The sequence below is a fragment of the Thamnophis elegans genome, chromosome 1 (genome assembly GCF_009769535.1).
Source record: "Thamnophis elegans isolate rThaEle1 chromosome 1, rThaEle1.pri, whole genome shotgun sequence".
Classification (NCBI taxonomy): domain Eukaryota; kingdom Metazoa; phylum Chordata; class Lepidosauria; order Squamata; family Colubridae; genus Thamnophis; species Thamnophis elegans.
The window spans coordinates 45516084-45535557 of record NC_045541.1 but is presented as its reverse complement, the minus strand read 5'-3'; the positions used below and the strand labels follow the sequence as shown (position 1 = coordinate 45535557).

At 35.6% G+C, this 19474-nt stretch overlaps 1 protein-coding gene across 1 annotated transcript in view; it reads left to right on the top strand.

Annotated features, from left to right (window-relative positions):
• The window catches only part of THSD7B (thrombospondin type 1 domain containing 7B), a 466316-nt gene that overhangs the window by 105166 nt on the left and 341676 nt on the right, over window positions 1-19474 (top strand). The window contains 1 exon segment of the mRNA XM_032209475.1: window positions 15866-16703. Within this exon segment, the coding sequence (XP_032065366.1) occupies window positions 15866-16703 (838 nt within the window).

Below are 19474 nucleotides of genomic sequence, written 5' to 3'. Positions count from 1 at the left end.
TAACAAGTTATAAATATTCTTACATACTGATGGCCGTATTAAGGAAGAATATGAACTGATATTCCATCCTTGAGACCTCAAATTAAAAGCCGACCCATTAAAATACAGACCTTGAATTCTTGAATTGTTTATCCCGATAGCTTTACCTTTGGATCACTTATTTAGTTAGGAGTCTTGAAACTTGCTTTCCTACTGTAGCCTTATTTATTATATTGTTAAAGTTAGACATTTCCATTTTAAATCTTTAAATACTTTAAAAATTAAATACTTATTTTTTGCAGCACAGAAAAGCATTTATTGCCTTTCCCTATTTAATCTGGTTACAGGCTGTGAGTGTGAGTTACTTTCCTTATATTGCTGTGAATTAATCTATGATTGGTCTCTGAGCTTTACCCTTACTAGGTGCTATATTAACAAACTCCCCTTTCACTGAAGAAATCTTTAGCTATTATAGTTTATTATTGTGATTGGAAAATGCTGAGAGTAAGAAGATATGAATTGCACATAATCAATATTTAAGCTGCTAGTATTTTACTTTGGATAGTTTCTTACCAAGAGAGTATGGATGAAATAGAATGGGTAGGTCAGCACAGATTAGACCAATCATTTGATGATTCCTTTATGCTGTTCATGATGTCCGATGAAATGGGACTTTGTTTTGGAAAGGATGGTCTCTCCTGCCCATGTGCAAAGAAATTGCAGGCACTGGAAGTTTCTTCTTCTTAGTAGAAACAATAGTGTTTCCTGATAGGGACTTCCTAGATGGGTTGACGATATTAAGAAAGGGTGTAAGATTTTGAGTGGGACTTAAACATTTTGAATGAGTCTCAGGTGTCTTTATTTGACGATGTCATGAGATTTTTTCTCACCCTTTTCATCCAACGGAAAACCTGTTTTTATTGGTTTTAATGACTTTTGGTTTATTTTTGTTTTAATTCCCCTTGTTGTTTTTAATAATAGAAGCTGCCCAGAGTCACGTAGGTAATATAAATGGAATAAATAAATAAAATTTCCAAGGATTTCATCTGATAAAATGCATCTTGTTGATTCTTGCTTTAGCACTCTTTCCCCTTTCATTAAGGGTATGGCTGCAGTAGTACTTCATAGTTGATACTTTAAGATAACCGCCAGCATATAAGGTGCACCCTTTCTCCTACTTTAAAAATAATGCTTCACTAATTTTACAGTTTATTTTATTTTTTATTTTTATTTTATTTTATTTATATGCCGCCCTTTCCCCCCGAAGGGGACTCAGGCATAGCTCTCTGAGTAACAGGAGGAACCAATGTCCTTTGTGGCTTGGACAATGTCTCCTTCTCCTCTTTTTCTTCCTCTTCCTCCTCCTATGCCACCTGAAGTCATCTGAAATCCTTTATAAATGTACTTACTTTGTGAGTACTATACTTTCTAGTAGTATGATTTGAGTGATGGATGTGCAGTAGGTCTACTACTTTGCTAAGAAAGCAAAGATTCACAGCAGCCAGAAGCTGATTATACATTTCAAACATTTCCATGATTTTTTAAAAAAAATGGTCAGAACAATAATACATTAGGGTTAAATGCTATGCCCTCTTAAGAATATGTTTCTTCTTTAGATGGCAAAAGGAAGAAGCAGCTTTCTGTCATGTTGCCATACCACTGGGGAATTCTGGGATTTAAAGTCCACCCCACTAAAATTTGCCAATTGGAGAAAAACTGATTTGCAATGTTGTGACTTTTGCACCCAGATTTTGGATGGATGGATCTGGAAAATATGATCAAACTGTTTTATGTTCTTGTATTTCAATGCCTTAGATTTATGTTAGTGCTTTGGATACCAAAGAAAATTCTTGTGTCAGTAAGTTTTGTACTTCAGAAGGAGCTTTGCCCTTATAGAAAGGAACAACTTTTTATTTTTCAGTTATAGCCAGAGACATTACTCCTATTGTTTACTCGCTCTCTTATTTATTGCATCAGTTGTTCTCCTGCGTTATTCCTTGAAAAAAGCTTGTGCTCTTAATATATATATACTGTATCTATACATTGCTGAGTGTTCTCTGTGTTTATTTTTTCCAGCTTAGAGAATAGTGTTATTCGTCAGTGGGATAATATTTCTTAATGCTCTCATGATGAAATGATGCCGAATTGAAAAAAAAGAAGCCAAGCTTAGGGATGGTATTTAATGGATGGTCAGAAAAGTCCATGAAGAAAACACTATGAAACAAGAGGTGGCTTATTCTTTACAATTCTAGCTGAAATTGTAAGGATGAAAATCTTGTTTCTGTTAAGGATTTCTCTCACAAGGAAGATAATTCTGAGACTGGCTATTTTTTTTTAATTTCCTTGAAGAGGTGTTCCTGGATCTATTCTTCTATTTCAGTAGAAGGGTTTAGACAACCTAATACCTTCCAAATATTTTGAAATACAGCTTCTGTAATTATTATCCTCCCTCCTTCCCCAGCAATATAATTCTTAAATTTCATTCCCTTGAAAGTAAGGTGTCGTGGGATTCTATAAGTTAGCCCATTTGAGATACCTTTGTTGACAAATTTTGCCTACGATGCAGCACTTCATTCAACTAAAGGTTAAAAACTATCAAACAATCTAAGACTTTTAGTAATATATAGGTAAAAGTAGTACTGCTGTTTCTTTGATGGGGTTGCATTTTTTCATAACAAAGCAAGCCTACAGTTTCATAATGCTTCTGGATCTTTGGGAAGCGCTTGAGGTCCAGAGAAGATAGTTATACCATTTGTATCCCTTTTAGGAAAACAAAAAAACAACAACAGGGTTTTCCACTACTTTGCATAACTGGGTGCTTTTGGAGGCTAATGTCATACATGCTGTATCTCATGAATGTAATTTGTCAATTCTGTTGACTCTACTGGGTCACAAATTGATAGCCCAACAAAGAAGAGGCATTAGACAGTATTGCAAACATACATCAATTTTGCTGAAGCTCAACTAGATTAATACTTTCTTCTGTAAGCTATTATCAAGATGCTAAGCTTTGCTTCATTTAGACATTGTGTAGCGCTACTTTAGGTGTGAGCTTAAATGGACTCCAGAGGATGGTAGAGGACAGGAAGGTCTGGAGGAACATTGTTCCATGGGGTTGCGATTGCTCAGACACAACTTCGTAACTAACAACAACAAAGCACAACTTTTTGCATTTTCCAAATGAGTTTTCAGCATAATAACTCCAAAATATATTTCAAAATGTTTGTGGCAAAAGACACTATATTACAGCATGCAAATTTGCGTGAAAACAGTAGAGTTAGTTCCAATTTTGGGAGTTCTCTGCCAAGGGAACTTACTTATATGAATAGCATCTCAGGAAGGCTGGCTTTTAGCATGTAAGTGAAATTTGTCTCTGGAGTTGAGCTGGGTGTTTAAAATTGTGCCTTGAACTTGTGATCCTTTAGTTTGGTTAAAAACCAGCTTGAGAGCCATTGGTTGATAGAAATGCAGGTTGTAATTCAAATAAATAACATGTATTACCTAGTTCTGTATTTATGCAGTGATCAGTGGAGGAGAGAAGAGAATCTTTACAAGTAAAATAAGATTTGATTAGTGTGTAAAAAATAAAAAATGTGAATCTTATATTTGAATAGAGTACAATTCAGATTTAAGACACAGACACACATACACGGAGGGGTGGAGGGAAGAGAGATATATCAAAAAACATTATTTTATTAGCTAGATGCAATTGGACTATAACCTCTAGAATTTTGAGACAGCATAACCAAACACTGATTGGCCACCATTATATAATTTAGATATATTTAGGTAAAACCTGGTTTTATGCATAAGAATTATTTATGTATTAACTTTATATGCCGTCTATCTCTGCTGAATCACCTCTAAAGAAGAGATATTTAAAAAGGAAGTATTTAAAAAGATTGGCATATATAAAAAGTATCCTAATTATTAATTAGCCACATTTTGGGGTGTAATGAAAACTATCAAAGACATATATGCCTCTTTGGAAATAAGAGCAGATGGCTTTTTGATACCAAATTTTCTTTTGGGTTCTTTTAAATATAGATACATTTCACTCTCTGTAGCTATTTCTGGTAATGGCTCATGGATTTACAGAGAAAAAGTGCTCATTACAGTTTTTAAAAGAATCTAATTAATTGCCAATTACTAAGAACTGTTCAGTGAAAAATATCTGGAGTTTTCTATGCTGTTTAAACTGAAAATTTGTCTAACAGAAACTGCTGCTGTGTCTAACAGAAAATATAAAGAGACACCAAAAATCAGTAGTAATAAATGTTTGTATTTTTGTCACAGTCTCTGTGTATGTGTTTTACACACACACACACACACACACACACTTAGGGGAATTAGCAGTATTGGTTGTGCCTCTCACCTTATCTACAAAGTTGTAAAAGCATTTTATTTATTTTTCTCATATATTTCCATCTGGTCAATAATATTTACATACCGTATATACTCGAGTATAGGCCGACCCGAATATAAGCCGAGGCACCTAATTTTACCACAAAAAACTGGAAAAGTTATTGACTCGAGTATAAGCCTAGGGTGGGAATGCAGCAGCTACCGGTAAATTTCAAAAGTAAAATAGATACCAATAATGTTTTTGAATATTTATTTCAAAGAAAAACAGTAAACTAGCGGTGTATTCAATGAAATACTTCACTCACCTCATGATGCTGATGTCCCGCTGTGATGATGATGTCCCGTGCAGCCGCGGGAGCGATGTCCCGCCTCCTATGACACACAGCACAGTGATTCCTATCATTGGATCACTGTACCAGAGGAGGTGGGACATCGCTATGTGGCTGCTTGCCATAACAAGGAGGAGGTGGGACATCGTTGCAGAGCGGCAGGAGGGGGAGGAAGGGGAATCGTAAGACAGCCCTGCATTACATTAGAACGTGAGGAGGGGGGATGGTGCGGTGCGCGCTGCGCGGCAAACTGACACAGAGGGAGGGGAAACTCACAGGGGCACTGGGCCATTCACGAGTGTCACCCAGCGGCATGGCCCCGCCCCTTTTTCTCCTCCATTTCGGGCAAATTTTTCACTGACTCGAGTATAAGCCGAGGCGGCTTTTTTCAGCCCAAAAAGTGGGCTGAAAAACTAGGCTTATACTCGAGTATATACAGTAATATTAAATTATAACAAGTGGCATAAATGGATGTTGAAGTGTAAGATGTGAAGAAGAATACATACTTTCTTCTGGGACAAAAATGTACATTTGGAGGATAAGGAGAAGACATCCTGTAACAACTTTCTTATAAACCTTTAATTTATTTTATTGATTATTTATATTTTGTTTCATTTTACTTTTATTCTATTTTTAGTCATTTGGTAGATTTCAATAAAAATAAAATGAGAATTAATATGAACAATTATTAAAACAATTAAAAATTAAATGTTTCTGTTTTAACAACACAAGGCGTAATTTATCGCTATGTAAAGTAAGTCCTTTCAGTTTATTTATGAAGTTTAGAGAATATTGTTATGCATTTGTATGTAAGAATCAATTCAAGTTTCTTACTTAGTTGAGCTTCCCGCAAGTATGCATACATAAGATTGAAGACTCAAAAAACAGAAGTGCTATAGAATTCAAAGAACAATTGATCTAGGAGAAATGGTTTCCAGCTATTTCCAAAACTACTCAAAAGCCATGGGAAGAATGCAATTAACAGCTCACTATATCTAACAGCACTTTTCTTTGGGTAGTGATACTGTCTTGTGTAGTGTATGCAGAAATAACATTTGAATTTGAGTGTTGGATACCTCTGTACACTCTGCATATATCATTATCTTCATAACAGCTGCAGAGTGTCAACTTAATCTCTTGACGGTGGAGAATAAAAGTTTATGTATGACTGATGGGAAGCCCTGTCCCAACCATAACAAAATGAAATGTAAACTAGATTTATTTTTTATCTATCTATCATCTATCTATCTATCTATCTATCTATCTATCTATCTATCTATCTATCTATCATCTTTCTATCTATCTATTTTCTGAGTCTAAAAATGTAAGAACATCTTACATTAAAAAGACAGAATATAATATTTAAATTAGTATAATAGACTAAAACAACTTTCAGTAACCATATAACAAATATAAACATTAAAACACAGAAGGAATTTAAAATACTACTGACATTATGCAATATTTGAGTGCCAGAAAGTAGCGGTCTGAATAGCTTCATCATTGGCCAGGAACAAATCATCCATCGTCCGTAGTCAGTCCATCAAGATTATGGTATATCAATAAATGTTTAGGACTCTGCAATTCACTGCATTCACAGTTTCCATCACCTATGATATCGTCTCAGCCTAACATTATTGGACTATAAAGCAACCCCTCTGCATCAGATGCTAGTATGGGACCATGTAGTTCTTGAGCTGCTCAGGACCTAACCCTTGAGGGTTATCCTTAATATTTTGAATTATGTTTGGGAACAAACAACTAGTCCATTCTTATCCTATCTAAAAGCACTAAGGAAAACTCTTGTAGTTGCATTCTGCACCATATGTGGTTTTTCAAGGTAATAGTCCAATCTGGACGGGACAGTATCCAGATTTAATCATGTTTGAAATGAATGTTTAAATTGGACAAATGCTGTCATAACTTCAGGTGCCACCAAAATTTCTTAGTGTAAAATCTTGAATTACCCCAGGCTGAGAATGTGATGTTTCATATAAATACTATTCTATCCAAAACACGTTGTCTTCCATATCCTGGATATCTTGTTCATTTTAATTTATTAGCATTTAACCAATGCATTATTTCTTTTGGATACTGATTCAGAATATGAAACATTTTTTTTGTGGTACATGGAAATACAATGTGTTTTATTGACATACTGATGACAGTGCTTCATTTTCCTTGATGATCAGATGTAGATGCTAAATAATTAGAGATAAATCAAGGTTAAACCATGAAGAAAAGTATTTTCTGTTGTCCATGAGCTGAACACCCCCGTCTCCCAAAAGCTCCAAGAAAATGATATAATCAGCAAAAAATGGTCTCTCCCAAACTCATTCCTGTCAAGTGGTCCAGAAGAATTTCATAATTGATGATACTGAATGCCACTGATAGGTCCTGCAGACCCAACAGAGTTGGACTCCCGTGGTCTAACTCTCAGCACAAACCTTACTGAGGCAAGCAAAGCTGAATTAGCTATTCCCTTTTTCTGTACTCAGTAATGAGAACGGTTCATAAATAAATCATTTGGTGCATCATAAGAAAAATAAATGTATTCTGCCTATTGCAGTCATTCATTGATATGAAAAAAAATATGTTTCTTCACTCAAATTTAGATCTAGTTAAGTTACTGAGATTCATGTTGTAATATTATTAATATATCAAAATGAACTGTCAGGAAATAGTATGTAATATATCCATGTTCTACTCGCTCAAAAAAAGCTTCCTATGCAGCATAATCTGACTTTGCAAAATGTGCATGTACTTCCATTTTCAGTTAGTTGAATGCTTATTTTGGATGGGTGAAATGTCCATAAGTTGTTCATTCATTTGAAATCATTGGATTGGTTTCTCAAATATTTGTGGGGTAAGGGCAATTATTAAAATAATTCTTTTAGTCCTAAGTACAGTTAGTCCTTGATTTATGACAGAAATGGAACCTAAAAATTCCAACCTATGTCATGAGACACCCATGTGTCCAATATGACTTTTGCACTGATTGTTAAGCAGATATGGCAGTCTTTATTTGCATGACCATTGAATGCCATGGTCTTTAAGCAAATGCCACAATGCATCCACAATGTAACCATTATCTACAATGGGCCTTTATTTGCCAGAAACCAGAAGTAAATGCTAATTTCCCATTTTAAAAAACCTTCATAAATCACAGTAATGTTACTGCAGGATGCTGTAAATGGATGTAAAAACAGCCTGGTTGCTGAGTGCCAAAATGTGATTATGTGACTGAAAGGGGGGGGGGATGCCCTGGGTCATGAATCTGGGTCATTAGCACCTTTTGGTGATCCAGCATAACTTTAAATGGCCACTAAGTGATCGGTCATTAAGTCAAGGACTACCCGTATCTCCAGAAATAAGGAATAGTTCAGAATGCCCATTTCACATTGTGACACCCACAAATTTATTTCAATGCAAACACAAAGTACATTTTTAAATAACAGAAATGGCATCATCCATATTTAGGTCTAGATTTCTAAGATGACTCCAAGATTCTGTGACTCCCTACACCTTTCAGGTATGAACTGCACCTTCTTAAAATTCCTTATGCAAGTTTGCAATTCATATAGGGACTCCCAGGAAGTTTGCAGTTTGTAGAAGAGACACCCAGAAACATCAGTCTCAGGTTTTATGGGTCTCCTTTTCATTGCATGACAGTGCAGTTGTTGCTGGGTGTTAGGACGATAGACCTCGGAAGCTTACTTACAACCTAGAGTTTAGAGATGAGACAGCTTTTGTCAACTGAGCAAAATTCTAGCTGGAAGGATGATTAGTATTCCTGATGGTTGTGTTATCACATTAGTGTTATGTTTATGTTTAAATATGCCTTCCAATTTTCTGTAAAATGAAGTACATTGATTAAAAAAAAAAGTGTCACACGTTTGTTTCTGTTTCCAGTTATATTGTTATAAACGGCAAAAGTTGACCATCTGTAGGATCAGCTTCGCATACATGATTGAGGTCCCAGGCATAAAAGACATTTCCCAACCCACTAGCCTGAAAATGTGTTACCAACATAGTTGCTAACATATGTTGATCTTAGATAATGGGCCTATTCATCTAGGACTTACAGTTTGGCAGCCTGGGCTGAGGAACTTCTCTATAAAAGCCAAATCAAATTGTTTGCTGTAATAGAAATACACTGTAATATTTTCCTCTTTAGTTTATAATTGTAGGAAAGTTTCTAGTCACTTCTGGTTTATAATTTTAAGAACAGTTCCATGGAAATGGCACTGATTATTGTAAGTTATCTCCTGCTGTTAAATAACTGTATAATAACAGATTGGCTACAATGGATTTTTCATAGTAATATTACATTGGCAAATATTTTTATAACTATTGCTGGATACTGAAAACAACAGGGATGTTAAGAATAACTCTGTTAAAATCAAATGAATCCAACTTGTTTTAGCATAAATTGCTATTTAGTTTTTAACTGGGTTTAGTGCCAGTTTTATAATTTATACCTTACAAAAATTGAATCTGGCACAAAAAAGCTTAGAAAACATAGTAAAGAAAAACACAGTGCTTTTGGATTTTATAGCATTGGCTTTTATTTTTCATGTTAAACAAATTCAAATGGGGTAAATTTCTTTAAATAACATAGGTACTTGGATAAAAGAATTGTGCAACTTATTAAATATGGAGTATTATATGGTTATATACTTGCCCATACAAATTTACTGCGTGTGAGAGGGGGGAGGTTGGGAAAGAGAGCAGGCCATTAACAACTGAATAATAATCACATAGGATTTTACTTATAAATGCCATCATGTCACTTATAACTTCCGGAATTCTCCAGCCATCCATGCTGAGTTGAAGTCTACCCATCAAAAGTTGTCAAGGCTGAGAAATATTGCTTTATAAATGTATTAAACCATTTAAGTGAATGGATTTAATTATCACCTATTTGGAAGTAAAACTATATAGTCTATACAAACCCATATAGCTCTATACTGTAGTCATGAGAGCTAAAACTTGCAGCTAATGTGTTGGTGATTGTGCAGAAAATATACTGCATGTGCTTGGTGTTCACAAGCCCTGACAATAAACACCCAAGAAGTTAAGAATTTCAGGATACTTGTGATTTTCACAAATTGGTAATGTAATAACCTACCTCTGCAAAATTGTGGAAACAGTGGCTTCTACCTCCTGTAACTCTCTTATGAGTGGAAGGGGATTATTTCCAGCAGGTTCCTCTTGCTTCATCTTCCCTATTGTCTAGTCCAGTTCTTTCAAAGGGTAGATGAGAAATTACAGATCGTGATGACTTCTCTGAATAGGGAGGCTTCAAAGTAAAACTCACTTTAAATGATCTCATGATACGTTGTTCGAGTTTAAACAACTACAAAGTTAATTGATATAAAAATTGTATATGCAGGGGGGGGAAATATATAGCTAGATAATAACAAAATAATAGAATTGGAATTTGTAATTGTAATTTTGTAATTTTAATAGATTTGTATGCCACCCAATCCCAATTTTTTTAAAAAAATATATTAGAAAAGATTAAAACACAAGACAGAACAACTTAAAAACAGAGACACAACATGCACTCAATTGTAATGGGGCTGAAATTCAGTCAAGATCAACAGCCCCAGGCCTGCCAGAACAGCCAGGTCTTAACAGACTTACGGAAGGCCAGGAGAGTGGGGAGGGTCCGGATCTCAGGGGGTAGCTCATTCCAAAGGGCCGAAGGGATGTTGGAGGTTTTCTAACCCAACCTCCTGCCCAAAATGAATACCCTATTACGTTTCAGACAAATGGGTGTCGAGTCTCTTCTTAAAAGTCTCCAGTGGTGGATCACCCACTACTTCTGAAGGCAAGCCGTTCCACTGGTTAATTGTTCTCACGGTCAGGAAATTCCTCCTTAGTTTTAGGTTGCTTTTCTCCTTCTTCTATGGAGATTCTCAGTCATCCAGGTCATGGTTGTCCCAAAGGTGCTTTTTCAGGAGGCAACTGGATTTTTTTTGTTTTTTTTTCTTTGAAGATATTTTGCTTCTCATCCAAGAAGCTTCTTCAGCTCTGACTGGAGGGTGTTGAACGGGAGGATTTGTATTCCTTGCAGACAGCTGGTTGTTTGCATTCTCTTAGAGAGTCGTTGAGGACACTGAGATTTTTCTACGTGTCCTCAGGGTCGCCTGAGTAGTGCAAACGGTTGTGGAGCCTTCTTGGTTGTAGAATGTTTTCTGCCCTGTGTCCCTTCGCTGTTTAAGAAAGACTATTGTAGTTGATTCTTTGTTGTCTGCATCTCAAAATGAAGTGCAAATGCTTCCTGTACTATGCAGTTTTTCTTGAAATCTGTTCATAACCCCATACCATTTGAACCATTTGGGTGTTCATCCCAAAGTGCATGGCTAAAAGTCTTTGGACCTTCTCAGTCATCCAGGTCACAGACTCATCCCCAACAGCCTGCACCTGTCTTCAACAGTGAAGGAACACAGGGAACAAAACATCCTTCAGCCAAGAACGCGCCACACCCATTTGCACTACTGAGGTGATCCTGAGCAGTGATGTATTAACCATTAAGCAGACTAAGCACGTTCTTAGGGCACCAGGCCCAAAAGAGGCACCACAAAGTTGAGAAAGAAAAAAACCCAATGAAGATTTGTACAGTCTGTACAAAGGAGTGGGGGCACCAAGATTTGTCAGTGTTTAGGGCGCCAGTGTTCCTTAATCCACCACTGATCCTGAGGATACAGGTCAGCCTCCAAGTGGCCTCAGTGACTCTCTAAAAAGAATGCAAATGACCAGCTGTCTGAGAGGCTGTCTGTGATTCAGATAGTTCAGTATTCATTTTACTTGGTTATTTCTCTTTGAAAATGATTTTCTTAATACATTTAAATTCTTGTTGAACATAGTGATTGCTGTACAAATTTATTTCCAATTCATTCTACATTTTAAAAAAATATTTGTGTGTAAACTGATATTAAATGTTCATGTTCCTCCAGGCTCTTTTAAGCTTTCAAATTAGTTTTGTATATATTTGCCACCCGCCTTCTTAAATTGCAGATGTTGGAAATTAAGTATGAAATTAGACAATGGAAAAGATGATGCAACAATTCTACTTTTATATCCTGAAAATATTAAAATAAACTCTTCCCAGTTTATGCATATAGATATATCTTTTATATAGATAGAGATAGCTTTTATAATTTGTCTGATGGTAGGAAGTCTTATTTTGTTTTGTTTTTTTAATTCACATCCAGTTCAAATATCTCCAAAATAAAACACCAACAAATTACTCATTTAGATTAGAAGTAGAAGAATGTGTGTTTACTTTTGAATTATGTCATTTTTAATTGAAACCTGTCAGATTTTTGGACACTCACACTTTTTGACTTATGGGGCTAGTCAACAGCATCTCCCTAGGCTATAACTACAGCTATTTTGAAATAAATTAACTCTGTGAAATTAATTCCCTATTAAGTGGATATAATATTGCAGCATTTGGCTGTTAGATCTGTTTTCTGCAGGGTGCCCGAATATGCCATTTTTGGTTTAATGTTTCATTAGCAGCTGATACAAGTTAACTACTTGTAATGTCTAGGAAACCTACTCCAGGGATCTAAGTAGCTTAAAAATCTTAATTTTGTGAGGGAAGTAGAAATATCTGTCACATTTATCAAGGACACGCTCTAATATTCTTTGAAGTAAGTCATCAAAGCTAATCTATACAGTACTGTAGATTTACATACAAATATGCACATATACTCTGCTCAATCGGTAGAATCATCATTGCATTTTGTCTGAAGAAGTTACAGAATTTCTTGAAAAAGGAAGCTGGTGCAATTCATGTTCATTGATGGAACAAAAGACTATAGAATTGTGCTATCATCTCTGAGTCTTGCCTTCAATACTAAAATCAGTGTCACTAAAATACTTTTCCAAAATTCTTCTAGATAGGAATCTCAAAATTGGACTGCCTGACTATAGGAAAGCAGATTATGAATTTTGGTACTTGTCTTGCTTTCAAGATAGCAGCAGATAACTATCTTTTTCTATGAAGGGCTGTTACACTATTTTTAAAGTCATGTACTTCATTTAACAGAAAATTGGAAGGCATATTTAAACATAAATATGACACTAATGTGATAACACAACAGAAAGGGAGAGAAGAGGGAGGGAGGGAGTAAGAGGGAGAGAGCGAATCTATAGTTATTCATTATTCCAGTATGAGAACTGCCTACTAACTTTTCCTGAATGCATGTCTTCTTGTCTATACCTGTATCTCAGCATCCTATCACAGTTGTGAAACCATTCTGGAAGGACAGTTTTCCCTAATATTCTGCCTCAAGACACTGCATACAAATCATATAATATGAAGGGCTTGAAATGCTGGAAATTTTGTGACTCCAGTTGGCCGTGTTACCTTCTGTGTGATTGTGCCTTCAGTCTCGCCCCTGACCACTTCACCTGCTCCCAGTTCTTTTTTTTAAACCATTTTTGGGTGCAGCAAAATTTAGGAATCATGATTTCCTGAGAACTTTAGTTTTCAAAGGAAATTTGGGAAATGTGTGGATGTGGTAGTCAAACAAGTTTGAACCCAACACTAGATTAAGCTAGAATCAATAATCCATGGAGCTTGTAGTATTTCCATGTTTGACTTTGAGTCTCATTAAACTGGACAAGATGGACAATTTACAGTTAAAGAAGATGGGTACATCATATTTAATGCTTTTTCTAAAATAAAAATGCTTTCTGGAATTTCCCAAGATAGTTCGCTGCCAGAATTCAGCAGCATATTAACCAACAGCAGGACCACGCTTTTTGTGAATTTGAGGGAAATGATTTGGGGAAACAAATAAATTAACCTAACATATATAGAGATTTAATCTTTAAAAATGAAAAGCAAAATTATATAACAAAAATCAATTTTAAATGTTTCACTTGTATGATATACTATAATACAGTTTTCACTTGTTTTCTGTTTGTTCACTTTTAGCTTTGGTTATACTAGTATTTGTAAACGGTATGACTATTACTTAAGAGAATTATCATGTGAATTCAAAGCTTGTTTAAATTTAATAGGACTACAAAAAGAACTTAATTAAAAAATGAAATGAATAAATATTGTGAAACTAAGAGAAATGTAAATGGTGTAATAGGTTTGAATAAAAGTAATCTGGTCTTGCGGATTGGAGTTAGCAAATATGTGCAAGGAAGTGAAGGTGTAAGTCAAATTATAAACAGAAAGAAAGTAAAAAGCAAAAGCATGTGCAATTATGAATTTACAGCTTGGTGACAGTTGCATGTTATGCTTCTTTGAATGATGATGATGATGATGATGATGATGATGATGATGAAGAAGAAGAAGAAGAAGAAGAAGAAGAAGAAGAAGAAGAAGAAGAAGAAGAAGAAGAAACAGAAACGCAGGGATTGCTTTAAGAGAGATTGTGCAATATACTGAATGTATGTGATTTGGGAAAAAGACATCTGTACCATGTTTATGTTCCTTTTGGTCTACAGATCATTGGTTTCCATCTTGCCATATTTAATCCTGGGTGGTTCTTGATGTGCTTCAAACTATTTTCTGAAAATTCAAGAGTATTTTCTTGGAAATGTAAAAGAAAAGGGGGAAAAACTAAACTGAATGTAGACTACAGGAAGAGAAAATATGATTCCTGTATGAAAGGACAGCTTAATTTCCCAACAGAATGCATATGGAAAACTGCTGGGGAGACAGTAAAAATAATTATGTTATATAAGTTTGTGCAGGTATCCTAATGGGAAATATGAAAAAGGATACTTGAAGGAATTATGATGTGAAAGGGTGCGTATAAGAAGCAATGCACATAAGAAAATAATTGTTGCAAAAATGAAGGTGAGAGAGATCTTGCTGAATGTACATATAGGGAAAAAGATAGCAAAGCATGCAGTCAAAGAGGGTAAGGAATTGTTAAGATTAAAGTGACAGTGCAAATATATAAGTGGTTTTGATGAAGAATTTAAAAATGTGCTTTGGCTGAAACAAAGTGATGAAATGACGGCATGAAACTGAAGACAGGGAATGCTTGAAGGATTATTTTAGACATTTATATTGGAATGATAGTGAAGTCTCCCAAGAAAGAAAAAAGTTGAAAAAGAAAGTCAAAATTGCTTTGAAAATTATAGAAAATTTTTGGGACTGAAAATAAAAGGCAGACTGTGTATATTTGAGAGATATTAAAATATGGAGGTGCTTTGTTAGGGAGGGGATGCATCATTTATCGAAAGTAAGTTTGAAGACCACCTCTGATGAGTAGAATTATTGTCCCTTCATACAAAAAGAAAGACAATAAGAATGAATGTGAAGTGATAAGGGATTACTATAGCTGGAAAGGAAAGGTATATACAGGATAGCAAATTTTGTGTAATATGATTTTTATGCTCGGCAAGTAATATGTAAATCTTTCTGTGTTGAACAGATCTTTTATAAATGTATGAATGTGAGAAAGAAAGCTTATTGTTTGTCTATTTTTAGAAAAAATATAATAGTGAACAGGTTTGGATTATGGTTTGAGTAATTGTGGAGTTGACTTTTGATTGCAGAATGTGACAAAAGCTGTTAGAAGATACAAGAGTAGTATTTGCAAATATATATCTATACTAGACAACCCATGCCTCCCATTGGATCATTATTTCAGAGATATTCCCTTATTTAAATAGAGAAACAAAATTACCAAGGGCAGAAAAGCAGTGGGCGCAGAAGTGACTTCTGACTTCCTGCTGGCTTCCCCATTGACTTTCCTTGTGGGAAGCTGACAGAGAGCATCGTTAAATCTTCCTCCCTTCCCTCCCCCTTTGAAAGTTTATAACTAGTTTGATATAAATTAGATTAATTAGACCTCCTTCTCTTTGGCTTACTACTACTTATTCTTTTTTTTTTACTACTAGTATGTGCAAAAAACATTAATCACTCCTAAAGGAAATTGAATGATTAGTATAAATGTATTTGCATATAACTTTTCTTAGCCTCTGAAATAAGAAAAAGCATCTCTTTTTCACCTTCTGAGCTCTTATTCACCTTCTAGTTCTGAAAGTTATGACGAGGAAAGCTGCAGGCATGAGAGAAATGAACCCAATTCTTAGACCACTGGGCTCGGATCTATAGCTTTATCATATGTTCTACTTTTCTGTTTGTTTCATAATGAAAACAGATGCTAGCCTTAAGATCTCTTGTTCTTTCTCTTTTTTAGGTCACTGGGGACGATGTATTGGTGACTGTGGTTCAGGTGGTGTTCAGAGCCGAGTAGTTTGGTGTGTACACTCAGAAGGCTGGACAACCCATCATTCAAACTGTGAACAAAGTGATAGACCCGAATGCCAGAGGAGCTGCTTTAAAATATGTGATTGGCACCTTGAACTCTTTGAGTGGGAAGTTTCAGAATGGAGCATATGCATTCTAGTCCCTTTTGCCCACGGTGAAATCAAACCAAGGACTTCAGAGTGTGTAACTGCACAGCATGGATTACAACACAGAACTGTGCAATGTGTACAAAAGTTGAATAGAACAGTGGTTTCAAAGGAGATTTGTGGATATTTTACTCCTCAGCCATCTATGGAACAAGCCTGTCTAATACCTTGCCCGCGAGATTGCGTCGTATCCGAATTTTCTGCCTGGTCTGAATGTAGCAAACATTGTGGAAAAAGTATACAGCATAGAACCCGTTTTATTATTGCTCCTCCACTCTACGGTGGAAGCAAATGTCCAAATCTCACTGAGTCCAGGATCTGTGAGGTTTCCATGTCTTGTCCTCATGAGGAAGAGGAATATTCCTACAGTCTTAAAGTCGGACCTTGGAGTAAATGCCGGTTGCCTCATCTGAAAGAGCTTAACATGGTTGGGAGAACTATTCTGGATTTCAGTTCCGATTCAATAGAGCGAAGCACTTTTAAGCTTGAAATGGTTGAAAATTTGCAACATTCTCACAAATTTAGGTCCCACTACAGCTCTAGGGCTTGGGATATAGAAATTGGTTATCAAACAAGGCAGGTGAGGTGCACAAGAAATGATGGGAAAAATGCTATATTGAGGTAAGTTGTCCTCTTTATTCATGACAAATCTTTTCTTGAAAGGCAGTTACATTTCCAAATAGAAGGGCTGTTTTCTAATGGAGCAGCCTACCATGGGAAGATGGAGGACCATCTGCTGCCAATTATGTGAGCAGAGGCTGAACAGCCATCTGTCAAGGTTGCTGTAGTAGAAAACAGAAAGCTGGGCTACATCATCTTCACAATCTTTTTCAATGTTGGGTTTCTCTGATTCGATCTGTTTTTGTATACCAACTATATATTCTGCAATTTCCAGTAATATTTTATATTTACTCTTTATTTAGTAATAGGGTAATCAGGATCAAATAGTTCAGAGAGATAGTATCATTTAAGTGCTTCTCCTTTTTTTTGGCAGAGTTTCAATCCATATTTTCTGCTAAAGGGAGCACATAACATTCATTGCCTATAGCAATTACAAAGGCCATTTCAGATATTTCAAATCACTCGACTGCTGATTATCAAAAGAGACACAGATGCGTGGCAGAAGTAATTCAAGTAATTCTTACCCATTTATGACTACCACAGATTCATAAGAGCAGAAGACCTAAAATATGTTCTATTAGGTTGTATAACAGCCTTTCTTATTTGGGACTCTGTGGCTTGGAGAAAAGACAACGGAGACAGAACTAGATTGAGTTCCATAAAAATCATACTTGACAAAGACAAAGTGGAAATTGAGAAGTTTTTCTTTCTTTAATTTATATTAAAGTGTGTATGTGTGTGTGTGTTCATTGGTTCGTTCTTACTGGAAATTCTTAATGGTCTTTTGCTGTTTAAGATTTAATCATTAGGTTTTATAATATGTTTATTAATAAGATGAAGTGGATGGATAGATTAACGGACAGATGGACGGACAGACAAGCAGATGATAGATAGATAGATAGATAGATAGATAGATAGATAGATAGATAGATAGATAGATAGATAGATACTGGTAAAATAGATACCAGTAGATAATGGCTGGCTGGCTGGCTGGCTGGCTGGCTGGCTGGCTGGCTGGCTGGCTGGCTGCTTGGCTGGCTGGCTGGCTGGCTGGCTGGCTGGCTGGCTGGCTGGCTAGATAGATGGATAGATATATAAATAGATAGATAGATAGATAGATGACAGATAGATAGATAGATAGATAGATAGATAGATAGATAGATAGATAGATAGGACAGACAGACAGACAGACAGATTGACTGACTGACTGACTGACTAACTGACTTCTCCTTCCATCAAACATCATCTTTTCAGTAACTTATCACCTTCTGTGATATTTCAATAAAAAAATCTCTTCCACCCATATCTCATCACTATATATTTGTTACATATGTGTATATGTGTGTGTGTGTGTGTGTATTTATACACACATATACACACAAACACATATACATATATACACCTTGATCAAAGAAATCAGTGTTAAATTCCCATCCTTTATTTTTAACATAGTAACTTACTATTTTATCTATTAATTCTTCGGAGAGGAATTCTGAGGTGTTGATCCTTCATTGGAACCTTGTTCCGATGTGCTTGTCTTCATTCCACCATTGTTGCCCTCGAAGGGATAGCCATTGCTTCTTCAGAAAAAAAAAGTTTTTCTTTCTCTCTCATATCATTGAGACAAGTAAGATGGTTTGGAAGGGGATTCAAAACAATTAAAGAAGCAATGTTTCCTAAAAGAGATGCAGAGGTTTGATAATTTGGACAACTTTAAAAGGCAATTCAGGAAGAATAGGACTATCAAAACCTTTTTGGTTTTGAAGGTTCATTCTTTCCTTCTGGACAAGTCCTTGATTCCTCCACATACTAATTATAGTGGAACAATGATGGAAGAATATTATATTCCCATAGCTTAGATTGAATTACTCCAAAGGAATCTGGTTGGGCATTGAGAGATAAAAAAATGTTACAAGGGTTACTTTTACATGTATTAATACTAGAAATTAATAGGAATTTTGAAGATTGAACTGAACCAATGTATAGAGATGAATAAATCTTGTTACTGCATGGAAATTGATTGTAAATCGACAGGCTAACAAAAGGAATATATTCCTTATATATATAGTATTATCTCTGCTAATCTGTTAATTTAGGGTAAATTAATATTCATGCCAATCTGATGTTGTAACTCTAGTTACAGAGAAAGACATTGATAAATATGGAAGAGTTTAGAGTTGAATTGTTTGTTGCAACTGACTATCAACCAAAAAGTTGTTTATCAAATTCCAATTCAAGCAGAATTTTGTATTTTAGAGCTGAAAAGGGTTAGCTGTTTTATATATATATATATATATATATATATATATATATATATATGTATGTATGTATGTATGTATGTATGTATGTATGTATGTATGTATGTATGTATGTATGTATAGGTCTCTAGTTGTTCGGGTTTTCTCCCGCGTAGAATTGGAGATGTCTTGGCGACGTTTCGACGAAGTCACATTCGTCATCTTCAGGCTGCTGCTGACTACTTCAGGTTTGGTGTTTCCAGGAGTAGTGTGGGATCTTGGCTGTTTGTTCCTTATAACTGCTGGTAGGGGATTAAATTTTAACTGCCAGTAGGGGATTAAGTTTTAACTGCCAGTAGGGGATTAAAACTGATTGAATGGGGGCTTGGGTGTGTCTTGATTAGGTGGAAGTGTGTCATTATTTGGTGGAGGGGTGTTCTGTTCTGATTGTTTGGGGGGTTGTGTTTCCTGTGAGGGTTGGAGGGGTTTTGAAGAGGCTGATTGTGCTTTAGCAGTCTGGCTTCTGGTTCTGGG